Source organism: Glycine soja, chromosome 1, assembly GCF_004193775.1.
Source record: "Glycine soja cultivar W05 chromosome 1, ASM419377v2, whole genome shotgun sequence".
NCBI lineage: Eukaryota > Viridiplantae > Streptophyta > Magnoliopsida > Fabales > Fabaceae > Glycine > Glycine soja.
The window spans coordinates 51,894,881-51,913,628 of record NC_041002.1 but is presented as its reverse complement, the minus strand read 5'-3'; the positions used below and the strand labels follow the sequence as shown (position 1 = coordinate 51,913,628).

The 18,748-nt window shown below is 34.3% G+C and overlaps 3 protein-coding genes across 7 annotated transcripts; 1 reads left to right on the top strand and 2 right to left on the bottom strand.

The window, feature by feature from the left end:
* Nucleotides 1-398: 398 nt before the first annotated feature.
* On the top strand, nt 399-7,618 carry LOC114420875 (G-box-binding factor 1-like). 5 transcript variants are annotated; one of them, XM_028386610.1, is made up of 13 exons: nt 400-607; nt 4,078-4,237; nt 4,411-4,572; nt 4,654-4,698; nt 4,799-4,888; nt 4,974-5,063; nt 5,257-5,423; nt 5,521-5,578; nt 5,764-5,812; nt 5,893-6,125; nt 6,377-6,454; nt 6,600-6,725; nt 6,852-7,618. In XM_028386610.1, the coding sequence occupies exons 3-13, from the start codon at nt 4,510-4,512 to the stop codon at nt 6,900-6,902; spliced, it is 1,050 nt and encodes a 349-aa protein (XP_028242411.1). In that variant the 5' UTR covers nt 400-607; nt 4,078-4,237; nt 4,411-4,509; the 3' UTR covers nt 6,903-7,618. The 5 variants fall into 5 exon arrangements, with proteins under 5 accessions (XP_028242401.1, XP_028242411.1, XP_028242416.1 ...); XM_028386600.1 differs by lacking the exon at nt 4,078-4,237 and having other exon boundaries at nt 399-607; nt 4,487-4,572; nt 4,977-5,063; XM_028386615.1 differs by lacking the exon at nt 4,078-4,237 and having other exon boundaries at nt 4,491-4,572.
* Nucleotides 7,619-7,907: 289 nt separating this feature from the next.
* Nucleotides 7,908-12,023, bottom strand: LOC114420864 (HVA22-like protein k). Its single transcript, XM_028386585.1, has 8 exons — nt 11,893-12,023; nt 11,576-11,634; nt 11,385-11,482; nt 9,880-9,931; nt 9,630-9,693; nt 8,856-8,951; nt 8,384-8,456; nt 7,908-8,292 (listed from the first exon to the last, which is right to left on the bottom strand). Exons 1-8 carry the CDS (start codon nt 11,923-11,925, stop codon nt 8,183-8,185), a joined length of 585 nt encoding a protein of 194 aa, XP_028242386.1. The 5' UTR covers nt 11,926-12,023; the 3' UTR covers nt 7,908-8,182.
* Nucleotides 12,024-15,847: 3,824 nt separating this feature from the next.
* Nucleotides 15,848-17,892, bottom strand: LOC114420853 (scarecrow-like protein 15). Its single transcript, XM_028386576.1, has one exon. The coding sequence runs from the start codon at nt 17,736-17,738 to the stop codon at nt 16,161-16,163; it is 1,578 nt and encodes a 525-aa protein (XP_028242377.1). The 5' UTR covers nt 17,739-17,892; the 3' UTR covers nt 15,848-16,160.
* Nucleotides 17,893-18,748: the final 856 nt, after the last annotated feature.

Sequence of the window (18,748 nt, the reverse complement as noted above, 5' to 3'; positions counted from 1 at the left end):
AAAAACTATAAGGAAAAATATGTAAATAATAAACAATTTAAACTTTTAAGATATTGATTAAAAAATTAAAATATATATATATATATATATATATATATATATATTGTAAAAATTTAAAAAAATATACGAAACAAATTATAAACAGCGTAATTTATATATTCTAATAAAAATATTTTTTGAATTTTTTAATCAATATCCTAAAAATATTAATTAGTATTTATCAATAAATAAATAATGTTATCTTATCATCAATTCTAATAAAATAAAACGCACATAGATAGTCGCGATGGGGCAAACCTAATCCAATAAGACGTGGACAGCTGAAATCCCCTTCTCGCACGTGTTGCACCGAACCCACACTCAACTCAACTATTTGAGTTAAAGTAGTTTCATTCTAACTTCCACGAGGTGTCACGCAAACATTGGTGTTGGTTTCTCATAGCGTACCAAACAAGACCTGAAAACAGAAACCTCTGTGTCTTTGGCTCCTTCCTTTCAACAAAACAAAAGCCGCACACACTTACTTCAAATCATCCTTATCTATCCCACTTCCACTTGGACTTCCACCTCACCGTTTTCAGCCACTTTCTTTGCGCCATGGAAACAGGTCACTCCCTCCCTCTCTCTCTCTCTCTCTCTCTTCATTTTTCTGCAAATTGCTACTATATATTTCTCTGACGGTGATGGTTCACCGTTGTGCTTGCCTTAATTTGTTTTCTCCATTTCGGGATCTCAAACTTTTTCAGCTTCAATTTTGTTTTAGGAACTTGCTGTACTGCTCTTTTTTTTTTTTTACTTTCCTCTTTAGATTGAAGCTAAACTCTGTTTTCTCGGAGAATTTCAATTTTTCTATAATGTGACATTTCGCTGCTTGGCTGTTAAATCTGTTTGCTGCCATATGTTAATCAATATATCTTGATTAATTCTTAATTAGTTTCTATTTCAATTCTTTCCGCATGAGAAAAGTGAGCGGGAAAAAGTAGAAAGATACTTGGATAAGTTAGAATCTCATGTTGGAATATTTTTAATTTTTATTTCTTATGGGGAAGCTAAAGATTCATAGGTTTATAATTTAAGATAATTTACCAAAATGTTTGATTATTAAGGATTAGATAAAAATATGTCGATCCGAAGTTGGTTATTGATCTAAAGTTCTTTGATATTTGTTGTAAAATTTTTGCACTATCCATTAGATCATAGACGATGATGATTTTTTCTCAATTAGAACCTCTTCATTTCTCAAGAGATAGCACCTTCATAACTTTTGAGATGCGGAGAAGAAAAATTATATTCGTGTTAATCTAATAAGGTTCTCATTATTCTCCAATGAGTTAGTGACATTTATTTATTTAAGTTCATATATCATGTTATTTAGTTGTCTAACAAACTCACTTAATTTGATCATATAAAATAAGATCTGGTGATAAATCTTTAATATAACTGTCTTATAATATTAGTCTATATTAATTATTAGAATAGAAAACATTTCATGGTTCTTGTTTGATGCGATTCTCAATTTCTTACGGCTTTAGCAACAATTCAACACGATTTATCTTTGAAATAAGGAGTCTAAAGCCGGATTTGGTTTGTTTCCTGATATAAAAGAACATATTGAAACATAAGATACTAGTGGGTAAGAACGCCTAAATCTGGAGGAAAAGCCTACTTTAGCTTCGGTTGATGATAGATAGGGATACACACACGTATATCCTATATTTGGATATGGGATAAAATTAACAAAGCACTAGTTAAAACTTGAATTTAGATTTTAAAACTTGAAATTGCTTTTTTTTTTATCAATGAAAAGTTTAATAATCCAAATTTCAAAAAGGAGTGAACTTATATGTTGACCCATTTGACCTATACCCCATATAGTGATAGGATGGACTAACAAGTTTCTTGTTCTCAATTAAATTAACCTAACCCAGCTTAGCCCTATGAATAGAAAAACAAATGAATCAAAAAATTAGCCTAACCCAGCCTCGTCTAATAATATATTGGCTCACATTAGACTAGGCGAATGTGTTGGGCTTGCCCAAATTGATAGTCGTACAAAATGATACCTCCTTTATAAAGAAGACAAATGTTATTAACATAACTTTTGAACGCGTCATACAATAATAAAAAATGCAATTTCTAATGTAAGTGCTGATTGCCGAATATACTCTAATAAAAAAGAATGCATTTAAAAAATGAAGATGTTAATAATATTTTTCAAGGAAGAAAGTTACAACGGTCCAAAATAGTTTTTTTAGGCAAATAAATATTATTAAAAATCAGCCCAATGCACAAGTTCAAAACAGTAGCAGCAGGATATGGTAAAGGTTGGTAGGGCGTCTTATTCCTATTAATTCCACATGCATATATCACCTCAATGGGTGGTAGGTATGTAGTAATAGTGTTTGGAGGTTTATATAGGACTTTAATAAGTGGTGTACATCTTAATTTGAAGTATCGTTAATCTTGCATGTTTTTTCATAAGCAAGTTTAAATAAAAAGGCATGTGATGTTGATTTGATTAAGTAATGTTTGGTTTAAAGTTAGAAGTGTTGTGTAAAGGGGTGTAACTAGATTGTACCTAGTCGGTTAACTTGTTTAATTCAATCTTACTTAATTAGGTTAACTTGTCTAATTCAATCTTACTTAATTAAATTTATTAGATTGGATTGATTTTAGTTTAATAAACCCAATTAAAATTAGATTGGGGGACGAATTTGGAGTTTTGGATTCAACAAAAACTTAACTTAATCCAATTCAATCCGTATACAATTAAATTACTAATATAAAAATCCTAAAACTAAGCACATACTCTCGAGGTAATATATTTTTGTCTTAAGGTAATATATTATTTTGGAGTTTATTTTTTTATTTATTTTAAGATAATATATTTTTTTATGAATAATATTGTCAGTCTATATTTACCGTTTTTTTTTTCAGTTTACCATGTGAATAATACAATGTATTATGAATATTGATTTTTGAAAATATCCTTACTATTATGTAAAAAAAAAATATCCTTATTATTTTTGAATTTGAGGATTTTTTTTTTCTAAAACTTAAAGAAGTAGTAATTTTCTAATGGTCAAACCTGATAACCAACCTAATCCACTCCAATTAAATGATTAGATTGACAATAAAAAAAGATATACCCAATCTAATCCAATCCAATTGAGTAGAAAAATAAATAAAATTCAACCCAATCCGAATCATTTACCCCCTTAATTGTGCTCGTATTTTAATACAAATTCAACGAATAAAAGTAAAATGAAAAAAAAATAGGGTTTTGATCCATAGACAAAAGTACTTTAGTCTCAAAATATATGCCATTTAAATAGGGGTATCATAGAAGTCCCTCAAGACAAACCGTGTTTTAATCATGATATTTCGCTATGTAAGAATGCCCAAGCTTGCAATTCATCTCATTAGAATAGACTACTCATGAGATGACTTGACGCACGATTGTCCTGGTAAAATACAATCAATTATAAACCCAAAATAGCATCACCGGAAAGTAAAATACAATCAATTATAAACCCAAAATAGCATCACCGGAAATTGCACCTGTATATGTGAATACAATCATCCACATATTTACATCTGTAATAAGAAAAATTTCTAGAACATAAATACATTGCCTCCTTGTCTCTTTTCACTTTATCCTTGTGTGAATCGGACTCTAAACATACCATGTGTTGCATGATAAAATATAGCTACGGGTAAGCTATCTCTTGTCTATTTGCTAATCAACGATTATATATAAAGGATAACCACTTCGTGTGAGGCTCAATATTACAAGTCATTGAGATTTTGTAATTTTATTTTTTTTATATTTTTTAATGCTTTAATCATTAATAAAAGTTACTGAACTTAGTTTCCAGAATTGAAAATAATGCTTCATCTTCTCACTTTATATTTGAAAATTCATTCTGTTAAAAAATTCCTTTCTTTGCTATTTGTTTATTGCAATAAGTTTCTGGTAGATAAAAGTTTAAATGTGTTTGATCATCAAACATCAATCCCAAGCAATAACTAAGTTGAATTATCAGACTTGATCACTTCATGTGTTTTGTTGTTTAGGTAATCTGCCAGTTTTTCCATATTTGAAGTAAGGATATTCATCTTATGACCAAGAGTGTCAATCTTTCGGATTAAGAGTTATTGCTTTAGTTTTATCTAGAGTAAAGGACCAGCTAGTGAGATGCTATAGATCCTTAATTCAAATCTCATCAAGAGAAGGGTCAGTTTTGACCTTCATTGATTATATTAATTTGTTTAGTTGTAAAAGAAATGTTTAATTATAGTAATACATATTTCAGGAGAATAAATAGCTTAAAACGATTCCATAAAATAAGAAGCTTAAAACGTACTGAATGCTTTTAGTGACATGTAATTTTATATTTCTTTATTCAGTACGTTGTCTGGCATGCGTACTTGTTGAAGGTGATATATGACCTAAACAATTATCAGAACTTAATCTGATTTCAAGGCAGTTTTTCTGAGCTGATCTGGATGGGAACTGATGAAGAAAGCACAGCTAAAGTTTCTAAACCATCTTCTACTTCTTCTACTCAGGTTACTATTTCTCTTCACATTTTTTTTTCTTTCTTCTAGTCCTTTTAAGTCCTAATCATTTCTTTTAAATATTAACTGTAGATACCACTGGCACCTTCATATCCTGATTGGTCAAGCTCGGTGCAGGTTAGTGGAAAATGTGATACAGATTACAGACTTTTGTATCTGTGAAAGTTCTTCAACATATAAAAATTTCTAGTATCTAAATGTCTGCTTGTTTATTTAGGCTTACTATGCTCCTGGAGTCACACCACGTGCATTTTTTGCCTCAACTGTTGCTTCCCCAACTCCCCATCCTTATTTGTGGGGAAGCCAGGTCAACAACATATTTCATTGGTGATATATTTTTGCACATTCTGGTAGAGAAAGTTCTGTTGACACGTTTTTTCTATTTTTTTCAGCAGCCTCTAATTCCACCATATGGTACTCCTGTTCCATATCCAGCTATATATCCTCCTGGGAATGTCTATGCTCATCCAAGCATGGCAACGGTATCCAACTTACTCATTCTAATCCCTTTACCCCTCAACCCCTTGGCAGAAAAATGTGAATTCTGTCATTTGCTTATACAAGATGAATTGAATTCACACGTTCCTAAGCAACTTTATTTAGGTATGTTATTGTTTGGCATTTCATTTATAATCTTTGCTTTTGTTCTTTTGGCCTTTTTCATTGTTTTGGTAGACCCCAAGCACCACACAGAATGGTACAGAGTTATTAGGAAAGGAGTCTGATGGAAAAGATCGGGTTTCTGCCAAAAGTTCGAAGGGTGTGTCTACAAACAGTGGTTCCAAAGCAGGAGACAATGGAAAGGCAGGCTCAGGTTCTGGAAATGATGGTGTCTCACAAAGGTTTGGCAAGCCACTGGTCAATTTTAGATCTTTCTGAGACTTCTTTCTCCTCACTTTGCTTCCTTAATATCCACTATTTACAAAATTTCATTAACAGTGCTGAAAGTGGTTCAGAGGGATCTTCAGATGCTAGTGATGAGAATACTGACCAACAGGTGTACTGTTTAGCATCAGTACTTCTGCTCTAAATTGTTTAAAGTAAATTACTAAATATTAATATCCTTCCTAAAATATACTTGATCCACTCATCATTTATACTAACTTTTTCTGTTACTTCAATTTTCTCAGCAAAAGTACTTAATCTGTTTCTTGCAATCTCATGAGTTGTATTTCATTGTAGGAATCAGCTACAAACAAGAAAGGGAGTTTTGACCAAATGCTTGTTGATGGTATGCTGCAACATTATTCATGATTATCTTTCTTTTTCGTGGTTGCTCAAAAAATTTTGTGTTTGCGTGAACCTTTTCAGGAGCCAATGCACGGAAGAATTCTGTGAGCACCATTCCTCATTCTTCAGTACCTGGAAATCCCGCTGTCTCAATGTCTCCAACTAGTCTTAATATTGGAATGGACTTGTGGGACGCATCTCCTGCTGGTGCCGAAGCTGCAAAAATGAGACATAATCAGTCTTCTGCCTCAGAAGCTGTTACTCCTCCAACCATAATGGGACGTGAAGTCCCGCTTGGTGAACAATGGATACAAGTATGATTCCTTGATTAGATTTTCTTAAAGATTGTTCAAAGCATGTATTACATTTTTTTTTCATAGTTAACATTTATCATTTTCATGGTTATTTTAATAGGTAAGAAAAACATTTTCGTTTTGCTGATACTAAGTATTTCCCATAGACTGACGTTCATTATTATGTTGCAACTTTGCATTCTTTAGTTCCTTTACCCTTGCTGAGCTTTACTTTCCTTTTCCCTTCCCCTATGATTTTTTTTACTTTTTAGGACGATCGTGAACTAAAGAAACAGAAAAGGAAACAGTCTAATAGGGAGTCTGCTAGGAGGTCAAGGCTACGCAAGCAGGTACTTTGGAAAATCTACTTCATGCTCCTTAGTCCCTTCTTTAATTGCTTGATATTTGGAGGCCGGAAAGCTGGTTTTATTTGACTATATTCAATGCTACATTTTACAACATTTTGATGTGTTCTGTATTTCTTGCTCCAACCAGGCTGAGTGTGAAGAGTTACAAAAGAGGGTGGAGTCTCTGAGAAGTGAGAATCGAATTCTCAGAGAAGAGCTTCAGAGAGTATCTGAAGAATGCAAGAAACTTACATCTGAAAATGATTCCATCAAGGTAATTTCTCTGACCATTCTGCTTCCAGAAGCATTAGCAGTTTAGCACTTTGTTACACTATGCAAAGTCCAGGTTGTCTTGTTACAAACTCAAATTGTATCGTTTGACAATAATTGCTGTCTACAGGAAGAGTTAGAACGAATGTGTGGTTCAGAAGCAATTGCTAATCTTGAATGAATCAGCTTCTTATTATCATGCCAAAGCAACGGCGAAAAATTATCAACTCCCAAAAGACACGAATTTGCAGCTGAAATTTTATCAATGGCGAAATTGAGCATAGGATATAATTTTTTTCCTTGGTTTACTATTTTTACCATTAACCCTTAATTGTCACTCCCCTTATGTTTTGCCCGTTTAGTATTGTAAAACAAATTATAGCAAAATATTTTTTTCAACACTTTTATTGGGCAGATTTTTATATGTAGGTTATATAGTAAATAACCTTGGCCTACATTATTTATCGAGACTTACATGCAATTCAGTGATAATAAAGATTGTATCGAAGAGACTGTTCCAGTCACAATGTAACTCCAGAAGTAGGTCTTGGACCAAGGATTGTGTGTTGTGCCTTCTTCAGATATGACGGTGCATATTTCTCCAATTCGGGGTTTGGTCAAAATCTTGAAAAAATCGTAATCATGAATCATCCCATGATCGTAAGTTGAGGATAGTGCTTGCCATTGGGTCGAGCTTCTGGAAGGGCATTGGCTTGGCATATTCAGAAGCCAGATAGTGTTCAAAGAAATCCCATATTTTTAGTATTTACTTGTGCCGATGAATAGATGATTTTATGCTAATTGGGCACTTCTGTTCGGTGTTCAGTAGTTTCACTTTCTCAACTTCTGCTGATGTTTACATGCCGCTTTAATTTCCGAGCACCTTGTAAGAGGTAACCATGGAACCATGTGTTTGTTCTACCAATTTATATTTGAGCTGATGGAAAATGTGGGGTTTCTAAACGAAGTTAGTCGACGTCATCCACTGAAGCCGCATTAATAGCATTATTGAGGCAAGTTTCATCTCAATGGGCACAGCAATTCTTAACGCTAGGAAAACGTTTGTTAATATATATATAAGTTATTGAAAATCACAGTAAAGCCGCATTAATAGCATTAAATGTTATACTAAATAATAGAAAATTGATTTTTAATTCTTTAACTATTACTTTAAGACACTTTTTTATAAACCCAAAAAAAATGAAACTAATTTTATATGTAGGATCAAAGATTCAAGAGAATTTGTAACAACTCAAGCATTTTGCTCAATCAATTGAGCTATAAAGATACACCTTTAAGACACTAAACAACACTATCACTCTTTTATCATAAAAAAATTGAAAAATACAAGATTTCTAATATTGATTACCTTAAAAACGCTAATTAAAAAAATAACATTTGTAGAAAACAACAGAAGTCTAGTCTCTCTTATTCCACGCAGTCCAAGGGCACTAGCACTCATCAGTGATTGTGGTTTTGGTCCGTTTCAGCATCAGAGGCAGGGTCTTCGGGTGAACTATGTTGCGGCGATCTATTATCTGATTCAGCATTGCCTCTCAACATTTGATCCGCTGACCCACAAACAAATTCAATTTGCAGTTTAGTAACATATATGCGCAATGAGCAGTATCAATTGCAGGGGGCAGAAACTTAATATTTCACCTGATCCAGTTATCTTTACTACCATGCTCCTGACAAACTGGATCTCTGCTTGGTATGAACTGACAAGTTTTATCTGCATGTTTAACAAGTCAAATTCCACTGTTAAATACAGCTGTTTCACAAAAGGTGAAAAAATATCGCTATAATTAAAAGTGGAGTCAGAAAATGCTTCCCCTCTACCAGCTAAATACCAATCAATGGGACAGTTTGTTTAATCTTAAAAAAGTGATTCTAAAGAAAGTGTTTTTTAAGATGCAACTAAGATTTGCTACTTAAAAAAAGCAGAAAACTGTTTTTTTAAAAGAAAAAGAAAACAGTTTAAACAAACAAATCGAACAAGCAAAAAAAAACTTATTTTAATAAAAAAAGTACTTTGATGGGATCACAACAAGGCTATTTCTGGATTTTCCCATCTTTGATGGGATCACAAGATTCTTCTTCATAAAGTCAAAAGGCAATGTACCAGACATACCACTTCACAATATGCAAAACCCAAGACTTGATCAACTCGTGCTTGATGCCTCGACAAAAAGGGGCGCAAGTGGTTTGCATATATTTGTTTTGCTCCCTGTTTGAACCAAAGTAGTTTATCAGCAAAATGAAAGAACAGTGTTGAGGCATTAAACAGACAAATTGCCAACCATAAAATGTATAAACAAGGAAGACAGTTTAGTGATATAAATAACAAAAAGCAAATGCAAAATAGGAAGATGGTGGATAAAAAAATTGCTAATAACTTAAAAGGGGGAATTCCTGGGAGAATCACGAGGTATTTGAACAAAAAGATTGAACTTTGTACATGTACCCAAATTCACACCCCTATAATAGTTTACAGGATTAGATTTACACCTAGATTTATGCAGTTTCATGTCAAAACCTTTCTGCCCAACTCCACATGCAATTCAATAATTTTGCATATTAGCTGTCTATATTTGTCTCCAAATCAGAATGCTCTCATTTGCCAAGAAAAAAACAACACATGTCAAGCAGAAGAAACTGATGAAATTCTCAAGTTTCAACTGTGGCAAAGAAGTTAATATGCTTATATAAGAATTGCAGATTTGTTTCAACTACGAAGATACTATGATCAAATCATGGTAAAAGAAAAAGGAGACGAAAGAAAAAAAAGTAAGAACTAAGAAGAGAAATGGCACAAGGAAGGGACATGAAAGGAAAAAAACAGTTACAGATGGGTCAAAAACATCATTATAGAGTCAACCTAATTCTAAGTCTTTATGGAACTCACACTGGTAGTTGGAAGTTGAAGCCAAACAAGAAATGCAAACTTCAGGTGATAGTACATAGGACACCTGAAAAAACCATTAAAATTACATGTGATTTAGTTCACCGTGAGTCTGCAATAATTAGTAATCCAGATGAAAAAGATACCAACAGCCATAAAAAAATAACAACAAAAAAAGGGAGATATTCTTGTTAACAAGAGAATAGTGTACCATACAACCAACATAATGGATTAGCATGTGATCAAACTATACCAAGAAATAAGCTTGTCTGTGAACACTTCAACAAGGCTGAATGAACCATAGGCTGCAAAAATAAAAATGGAGAAAAAACTTCATAATTAATGTAAAACAATATGCTTTATGCTTAATCATGGTAATGCAAAGCGATTGAAAACATGAATTGTATTTGGAGGTGGGGGGTTGAGCATGTTAGGACCAGAATTGTCAAACTTGTGTGCCGACCCGTTGGATCATTCAATCCATAATCCAACAAGTTTTTTCCTCTCCGACAAGTTGCATGTCAAGCAGGATCACAGGCATATGGAGCGATCTGGATTGTCACTCCAAAGCATTGTATCTTTGGAGCAATGCAAAAAAAAAAATGTACCATTGATGTGAATTTGGGTAGGTTGGGTCATGCAATCCGGTTCAGTATGGGAAAAAAATTCTGCATATTTGACTATCTCTGCCTAGGCCATGATTATCTCTGCCTATGGCTTCTGGTTCCCCCTCTCTTCCCTAGTGCCCAATCCTTTCCTAACCATTGAAATCCTTCTCTTTCATAACTGACAACACACTATTCCCTCTTTCCTCACTGTTTCTGCTTCAGTTCATTCCCTTGTGCTTCTTTCATTCCAACAGCACACTATTGCCCATCCCTTTTTTCTTCTTTGGTTGTGTTGCTTCTTTGTGCTGTTACTATGTTGCTGCCACGTGCTCTGTTGTTGGGCTGCTGTGTTATTAGGTTTCTTATCTATGTTATGTTTTATGCATGTGTGTGTATTTGCGCATGTGTTTCAATGTAGTTTTTCATTTTAGTTTAAACTTAAAATTCATGATACGATCCAATGATCATACACCCTCCTTCCATTCCAACGTTGAAACTTGATTTCGACAAACTTGGTTAGAACATTAGGGACTTGTTATCAGCTATCAGAATAGGAAGTGGTGTGTTGGCTGTAGGAAACTGTAATACTTGAGGGTAGGAATTGCACCTCAGTTTTATGATCTAATTTTCATCTTCTGATAAATCAATTAGTATGTTGGGTTGGGCCAATATGTGGTTCCTACATTCTTCTTGCAACACCTAAAGATGCTCAGGAACAAATGTTTCATGACAGCAAGTCCAACGTACAGAAAGATGCATAAAAAAGCAGGGGGATAAATTGATATAATTGTATTAATCTATCTAGGAGGCAAATGTAACAATTGGATATTTGGATTATTGGAACAAATCTACTCCTATATTGTAAATTAGAATACACGCCTTAGAGAGTAAAACTCTCACTCTCCCCACTATCTCATATAAAAGACTCCATTAAACCTCCCCACTCATTGGCAATGTAGTCACCCCAGGTAGCTTCTCCCCAAAAAAGAGAGCTGGGTACACCACTGCCGTGTCAGATAGCCACCCCATCAATCAAAATGTTGTAATCACTTGACATAGTTTCTCTTTTTCATCTATCTATTAGTCTCTAAAACAAGGGTTGGTGAAAAGAGATCAAAAAAGAAAATGAAGAAGTTAGGAAAATTCGCACCTGCCCAGTAGAGAAGACACCTATGTTGAGCATCTTGATCTTTACTTTCTATTGCCTTGAACGTAGTGTACACAGGCATAGCAACTCCGACAGTACAGCTGCAAAAACAGAAGATCAATAGCTAAATAACAAATTTAACCACAAACATCCTTAAAATCATAACTGTTAATAGTAAAATGAAAATTTCTGACCATGCTGTTCTAATTACAACGTTGGAACCAAGTGGACAAAGGAGCAATCGGAGTCCAACCTGCACCAAATAGCTCACACATCAATCTAAGCACACATGACAGACAAAAAAAATTCTGGGCAATGATACCTGAGATAATTTCAATAGTTCTTTTATATGAGAAAACAATAAAAAGCGTGTTTAATTGCAATCAATATTAAGAAGTACAAATTGAAATGTAGAATTTGGGTAGGATGCAGAATCAAAACCCTAAATGAAGAAAAATTAAATAAAAAAATGAGGAAATATAAATAAGAGAAAAAGAAGAGCGATGCGTACTTCGCTTGTTATGTTTGATCCGAGGAGAGCCATTCTAATTCCCAAGGCACCATTCCCTTAGTTTCCGACATGCTATGTAAATTCCTGCGAAATTTATAAGCTTTTGGTTTTATGCTAACCGTCAATCACCGAAAAAAAAATGAGAAGAATAACAAAAACCAAAAAAAAGTTGAATAAAAAAAACTTCTAGCTACTTACACCTCTTCTTCCTAAGTACACCCTCACACCCTCCTTATACCATTTTTCTTAAAGAAGTACACCCATTTTGCTTTTGAAGATGTCTTTCCAGAATTATATATACTTATTCCAAAAATGTATTGCCCAAACTATGATTCATGGTTTTCGAAATATACTTCCAAAATAAGTATATATTTTTAATAAAATATCACTTAAGAATTAAGGTGGTTGGCGAGAAATAGAAAAAGAGATGATAAACGTTTATTTTATACTCATGTTCGTTAGTCTTATTTTCATCCCATCATTATTATTCTTTAAATCCCAAATTTAAATTATTTTCATCATATATTCATTATATAATATTGTGTTTTTATCATTATTATACAATATTTTGTGTTTTTCTTCATGTGACACTAAATTTCTGGGTACATTCATCACTAACTTCATATATTAAACACCTTAAGTACAAAACAAAGCTTTTGACAATGGTTTCTTTTCTTTAAGTGTGTTTATATTCATTTTCTAATCCAAGTTTACGTCAACAATTCAGTGTCACATAAAGTTAGCAATGAATGTACCTTAAAAAATATTATCAAATGAAGGAAATCACAAAATATTATATAATAATGATGAAAATGCAATATTATATAATGAATATATGGTGAAGATGGTTTAAAATTAGGATTTAAAGAATAATAAAGATAAGATGAATATTTTAAACAATACTAATGATAAAATGAAAATAAGACTAAAAACTTGAATATAAGATAAGTGTTTATCATTTTTTTTATTTCTGGTAAATCATCTTAATTCTTAACTGATATTTTATTAAAAATATATATACTTACTCGAGAAGTATATCTCCCAAAATATAAATCATAGTTCTAGAGATACATTTCTAAAATAGTTATATATAATTCCAGAAATACATTTATGGAAAGCAAAAGGGGTGTACTTTTTTAATAAAGAAGGTAAAATTGGTGGTATGGAGTGTACTTAGTAAAATGTGTGTATATAGCAAGATCCGAAAAAACTGATATCGTAAAATGGGTCAAGCCCAAGACTAACATAACAGGCTCCTGCCCAAAAATGACACAGGTCTCTTCTCAATGACCCATCGCATGTAGAATTTTTGTTTGAGAGACAGAATCTAGATATAACATAACAAATATTTATAGTATTGTTTTTAATTAAAATTAATCAAGTGTTGTATTTTAAAATTGAAATATCACTACATAGTGTTATTTTTTATGTGGTTAATTTTGATTGAAGATAGTTTTTAAGTTTTGTCAATTTTTAGTTGTAAATTCAAACCTAAATTTAGATTGCATGGATTTTTTTTTAAAAAAGCAAGAGACAATAAATACATTCTAAAAATATATTACAAATATAGTAAAAAGAATTAATTCAGAGCATGAATTTCTTATCTCGTGAGTTAATTGTTGCATGTCTAAAGTTAATATAATTCATGTTATATTTACACTATTAAAAGAGAACGAGTATAGTATTTATAAGTCACAAGTTTACTGATTTTTATATTTATTTGAAAGTTTAATTTTGCCAAGTTTTTTTTTTAACTTCAATAGACTTTCTTTTACAAGTATTATTATAATTCAAGAGATAATTATGTTTGAAACGCAATGGAATATTAAATGTAAGCATCTTTATTAACCGAGATTTGAACTTTTAGATTGCGTCTGAATAAGGAATTTTAATTGAGGAAAATAATTTATCAGAGAATTTAAATTTTTTTATCCAAAATTCATTGTTTTAATATTTTTTTTATGAAAGAATTTAAATTTTTGAAATTTTAAAACAGAATTTTAAACAACTAAAAATGTAAAAATTTAATTTCCATATAAAAGGTAATAAATTGAAATTCTCTTTTTGATAGAAGAACCTTGCAAAATGTTTGCGTATTTTTCATCCTCTCTTCCACATGAAAGTTCCTGAAATATCGTTTTTGAACTCGCAACTCTCCCCTCACGCCGATGATTCCCTTCTTCAAGAAATATCGTCTAAGCTCGCAAAGTGTCGATCGATTGCGGACGTAGGGGGACATGTAGAATTGCATCCGCCAGTTAGGGGAATAGCCGTCGCTGCCTATCACACGGCTGAGGTAAAAGAATTTCAATTGAAGTATTTAAAATTTTTAAAATTTTAAATTTTTCAAAATTTTAAATTCCCTCATCCAAACACACACACTCAGATTGTTTCTTTATATATATTTTTTTAAAATTAATTATTTTAAAAAACACACACACTCAGATTGTTTCAATGTGGTTGTATTAAGTTTTTTAAAATAATTAATTTTTAAAAAAAATATATAAAGAAACTTTTCTCAATAACAACTAGAGGTGTTATAATAAAATAAATCTTTCACAATGAATTTAAAATGCCATTAGGATATAGTGAAATCATTCCTGATGGTAATTGAAGTTGTTGAAAAGTCTTCATTTCGCTTGTAGGGAAGTCTTTTCACAATTAATGATGTTGTCATTAAGATAAAAATTGACTTATGTATATTTTCCAACAACTTTATAGTGATATTGACACATTGTGAAATTTTTCCAAACAACAACTAAATTCGTTGACAATTGTTCGTTTGTTTTCACATTCAATGTTCATCGAAATAATTTCAACAATAAATTAAAAAATCTATTATATGTCTAGAGATGACTTACAAATTCAGAAAAAAGAATAGTTGTTTCACATAACAACCCAAAATATAAGTAGGTCTTACTTCTTCTTTTTTGTGTGTGGATGATATAATTAAGCAGGTCTTACTAAGGTTCTATCCAATAATATATTACCTACTCATGAGACAATCAAAGAATAGACTATATGTTACCATCATATATAAAATGTTGAAGTAAACTTAGGTGGGTAACTGTCCTGAACCCATCATATATAAGTTACATTTACTACGGCCAATATTCAAGTTTTAGGAGATTTGAAGACTCAGCATGTAGCCATGTACAATCATATACCATGATGGACGATAAGTGCACCAATCGTGTCTCCTAAATTATTACCCCCACCTCACCCAGATTATTATCGTAAGAGGAAAGCCTCTACTCTACCATGAGAAAGATCCAACTCTAAGACTCTTGACCAATTGTTATTTATAGCATATATACTTGAAAATTCATTAAGCAAAGCATCGGAAATTGCCTTTTAAATATTCTCATCCCCATTAATTCACCAAGGCGAGACACCATCGTCGGAAGTTGGCACAAAAGGAAAAGGAAGAAGATCCATTTCAGAACGAACAAGAAGCATACACAGTAAAGTTATTGCCTGCTATGTTTACTATGCTTTTCTGCATTACAGGTGAATACGAAAAAAATTACAGGTAACAATATACTTAAAAAGAATAAAATTCACGTTATCATCACTATCTGAAATCTCAAGAAGCATGAAATTGCTAGACTAGTGGTAGTGTGGTACAAGATGTTTACATTTAGTTTCCTACCCTTTGCTTTTTCTATATTGAAGATAAGATGATTTCACTTGGTGTTTTCTATACATAGAATGTCCTAGTTCTTGATAAACATGTATCTTCAAAAGATCAACGTCGGTGCAGTTTGGCATTAGAACTTATTTCATACCGCTAATAACAAAAGGAGAAGGACATGAATCGGTGGGAAAACAGTATAAATAAAAAGTGGATGACGAACTAATAATATTCGTAATTGAATATGCTCGTCATATAAACCTTTGATATTTCTCATTTTGCAGCAAAATACTCCACACCATCAGGAATAAAAGGTAGAAATAAGTCAAAGAACCATTTAATCTGCCAAACCCTTTGATTAGAAAACCAGTAGTAAAGTTCATCAGGATAACAAAGAGTCCATCCAACAAAGAAGGACAACAAAATGGTACAGAAAAATACAAGTTTATCTTATCTACCACCCCCTCCCCACCTTTTCCTTTTGCCAAAGATACCTAGATTTTTTCCATCATAGCAATAGTTTGAACGAGTGTAGTGGACTTCGAAATTGGAACCTAAATTTACTTTCGTTGCAGTTTATTATAATTACTACATTATTACATAATCCCCTCTGCCAATAATAACACTCCATGTTCTAACAGCGCCATGCTGACGTGGCAACAATGGCCCTATCATGCCAGAAAAGCACCAGTTCGTTCTGGCGTTTTGCCACGTGAAAGCCTCTGATTTGAGACTTCGCTAACAGGCACTCTGCTTGAAAATCCGCAAACTGGCTTAACTGCACCGGCCTCATTCCGGCGCCGTAAAACGCCTCCCTCCACGGCGGAACCCGCCGCCACGCACTCTCCACCGCCGCCAAAATCTTCGGCCGCAGCTGCATCATCTCGATTCTCCTCACCCACTCCCCTCCCCCTCCCACCGTCGACGCGTCCAGCGACTCCAGCATCATCGAGTAGTACTCCAAACTGCTCACAACGCCGCGCCGGAACGACGCCGCCGACGCCGTGGCAGTCTCCGCCCACCCCTCGCCGTCCACAAAAACCACCACGCTCGGCGAGATCCTCCGCACGTCCCCCAGGAACGCGGCGGCGTTGCCGAGGTGGCGAAAAATCGCCGGCGACAGGAGCACGGCGGTGTTCTCGCCGTTGACGAACTTCACGGCCTTGAAGGAGAGATTCTCGAAGGTTCGAAGCGGCACGAACTCGACCTGCACGCGGATCCTGAGATCTAGGGCGAACTGCGCGAGGTTGTCGCGGACGAGCGTGCTCTCGACGGCGTATTCTTCCGGAACGACGGCGGTGATTCGGAGCACCGGCGAATCCGCCGCCTTCTCCGCAATCTCCTTCATTAGGGAAGCGTATTGGATCCCAAGACCGATGTCGAAGTCGATGACGTGCATGAAGGAGCTCGCCGCGTGATCCAGAACTATTTGATTGGTGGTGAAGATCGAGAACATTGGGATCGGCGAAATTCCCGAAAAGGCCTTGAAGGTTCTGATACTGTGCACGATTTCCACCAGGGATGAAATCCTCGGAGTCCGGTTCGAACCGGAGAGAAGACTCTGGAGAGCTTCTTTGAGGTAAAACGCTGCGCGATGGAGTGGTTTTCCGACGGGCGATCGTAGTCGTTGATTGAGCCGCTCCAATATCACTTGCGCCACGTGTAACTGCTTGGTGTCGAAGCAGTCGGCGGCGCGGATGAGCTCTTCGATGAAATCGAAGCCGTTGAGGTGGTTGAAGTCGTGAGGCAAGTGGTTGAAATCGAAAGCGAAGTTTTGGTTGGAGTAGATGTCGGAGAGAGTGGTGAATTCAAGCGCGTGGTCGAAGAGTGTGAAGTCGTCGCATGATGGGTTGTTGTTGTTGTCGTCGTCGTCGTCGTCGTCGGGGTGGAGAAAAGTTTTCAAAACGGGGGTGGCGGAGTCGTCGTGTAAGCCCAAGTCCTTCATGATGGAGTCCCAGTCCAAGTTGTGCAACGCATGGTCTTCCAGGTCGAGATAGTCTTGGGAGTTGGTGACGAGAACGGAGTGATCGGTGGTGGGCTTTTCGGTGCCCGGGCTCGGGCTCCGGCACAGGTCAAGGACAGAAGTGGGCTCGTAGCACAGGCCCGTGGGGGGCGTGGTGCTATTGTTGAGGTTGGGAAGGGCAATGGTACGGACAACGTTATTGGTGGGTTTTGGGTTGGCCTGTGGGGATGAGGGAACGGGAACTCTCATCGCTTGGTGAGGACTAACAAAAGCTGTTGTGGTGTACCCTTGTCTGAACGATGCTTAGAGGAATTGTTGTTGAAAATGGAGGGGTTGGAAGGAGAAGGGGGCTTTTTGGTTGTTATGATTGTGGGCCTTTTATCTTTGCTTGTGTGCACGTAAAGGGGTAGGGTTACTTATTTATGGTCATGTCATGTATGCATGCCAATGCCTTCAAATAAAAAAACAAAAATATAGATAGATACATAACTAACTACTGTCATACATTTGTACTCTATGTGACCTGAAATGACCATGCTTGACCCTAGTCGATGAATCATAGTAGATGTGTTTTTTTTAAGGAAATATGGGGACATATTTTTTCACACACTCTTTTAAATATTTTTTCTGAGTTGAATTTTTTTAGAAATTATACAAATTATGGATTCTATAACTTATTTAATGATTCCTTCACATATTTTTAATAAATTTTAATCAATATGTTTTAAGAGAATGTATGTATTGTTAACACTCATTTTTTAGGGTCGTGTTTGAAAGAGAAGAAAGAAGTAAGATGAATAAAAATAAAAATAATGAGTGAAAATGAATGAAAAATTAAAAATAATGAGGAGATACATAGAAAAAAAAGAAAAAAATATGTAATAAATTGTTTAATGGATCTATATTTTTTTTAAATAAAATAATCGAAAATAAGTACATGTTTAAGTTAAATTAAACTTAAGTTTGTAGATTGAATTTGTAAAGTATTACAAATCTATTTAAAATCAAATTTTCAGACAAAATTTTACTACTTTTGTGATATAACAAAATATTATGACTTTAAATTAATTTTACTTTCAAAATACTCTACCATCTATCATGAATCCAAGCATGCCCTAAAACCTTTTTATCACCTTGAGGCTTCAAGGCGATGCCAGGCTAGCTTGTCTTCTCTGTTTTCTTTGCTTTTCTTGGTTGAACTTCATAGCTGAACGCTCAATGCTCTGGGTAAAGACATGTTTAGTCATGTAGCTATATTC

What these genes read in the sequence shown, in the direction of transcription:
- LOC114420875 (XM_028386594.1), top strand. An exon ending in CTTATTTGTGGGGAAGCCAG is followed by an intron (nt 4,889 to 4,973) that starts GTCAACAACATA and finishes TATTTTTTTCAG; the next exon opens with CAGCCTCTAATTCCACCATA. An exon ending in CTGAAAATGATTCCATCAAG is followed by an intron (nt 6,726 to 6,851) that starts GTAATTTCTCTG and finishes TGCTGTCTACAG; the next exon opens with GAAGAGTTAGAACGAATGTG.
- LOC114420864 (XM_028386585.1), bottom strand. Translation starts at nt 11,925, where the DNA reads ATGGCTCTCCTCGGATCAAACATAACAAGCGAA. An exon ending in GTGTCTTCTCTACTGGGCAG is followed by an intron (nt 9,932 to 11,384) that starts GTGCGAATTTTC and finishes TTATTTTTGCAG; the next exon opens with CCTATGGTTCATTCAGCCTT. An exon ending in TTCAACTTCCAACTACCAGT is followed by an intron (nt 8,952 to 9,629) that starts GTGAGTTCCATA and finishes TGGTTCAAACAG; the next exon opens with GGAGCAAAACAAATATATGC.
- LOC114420853 (XM_028386576.1), bottom strand. Translation starts at nt 17,738, where the DNA reads ATGAGAGTTCCCGTTCCCTCATCCCCACAGGCCAACCCAAAACCCACC.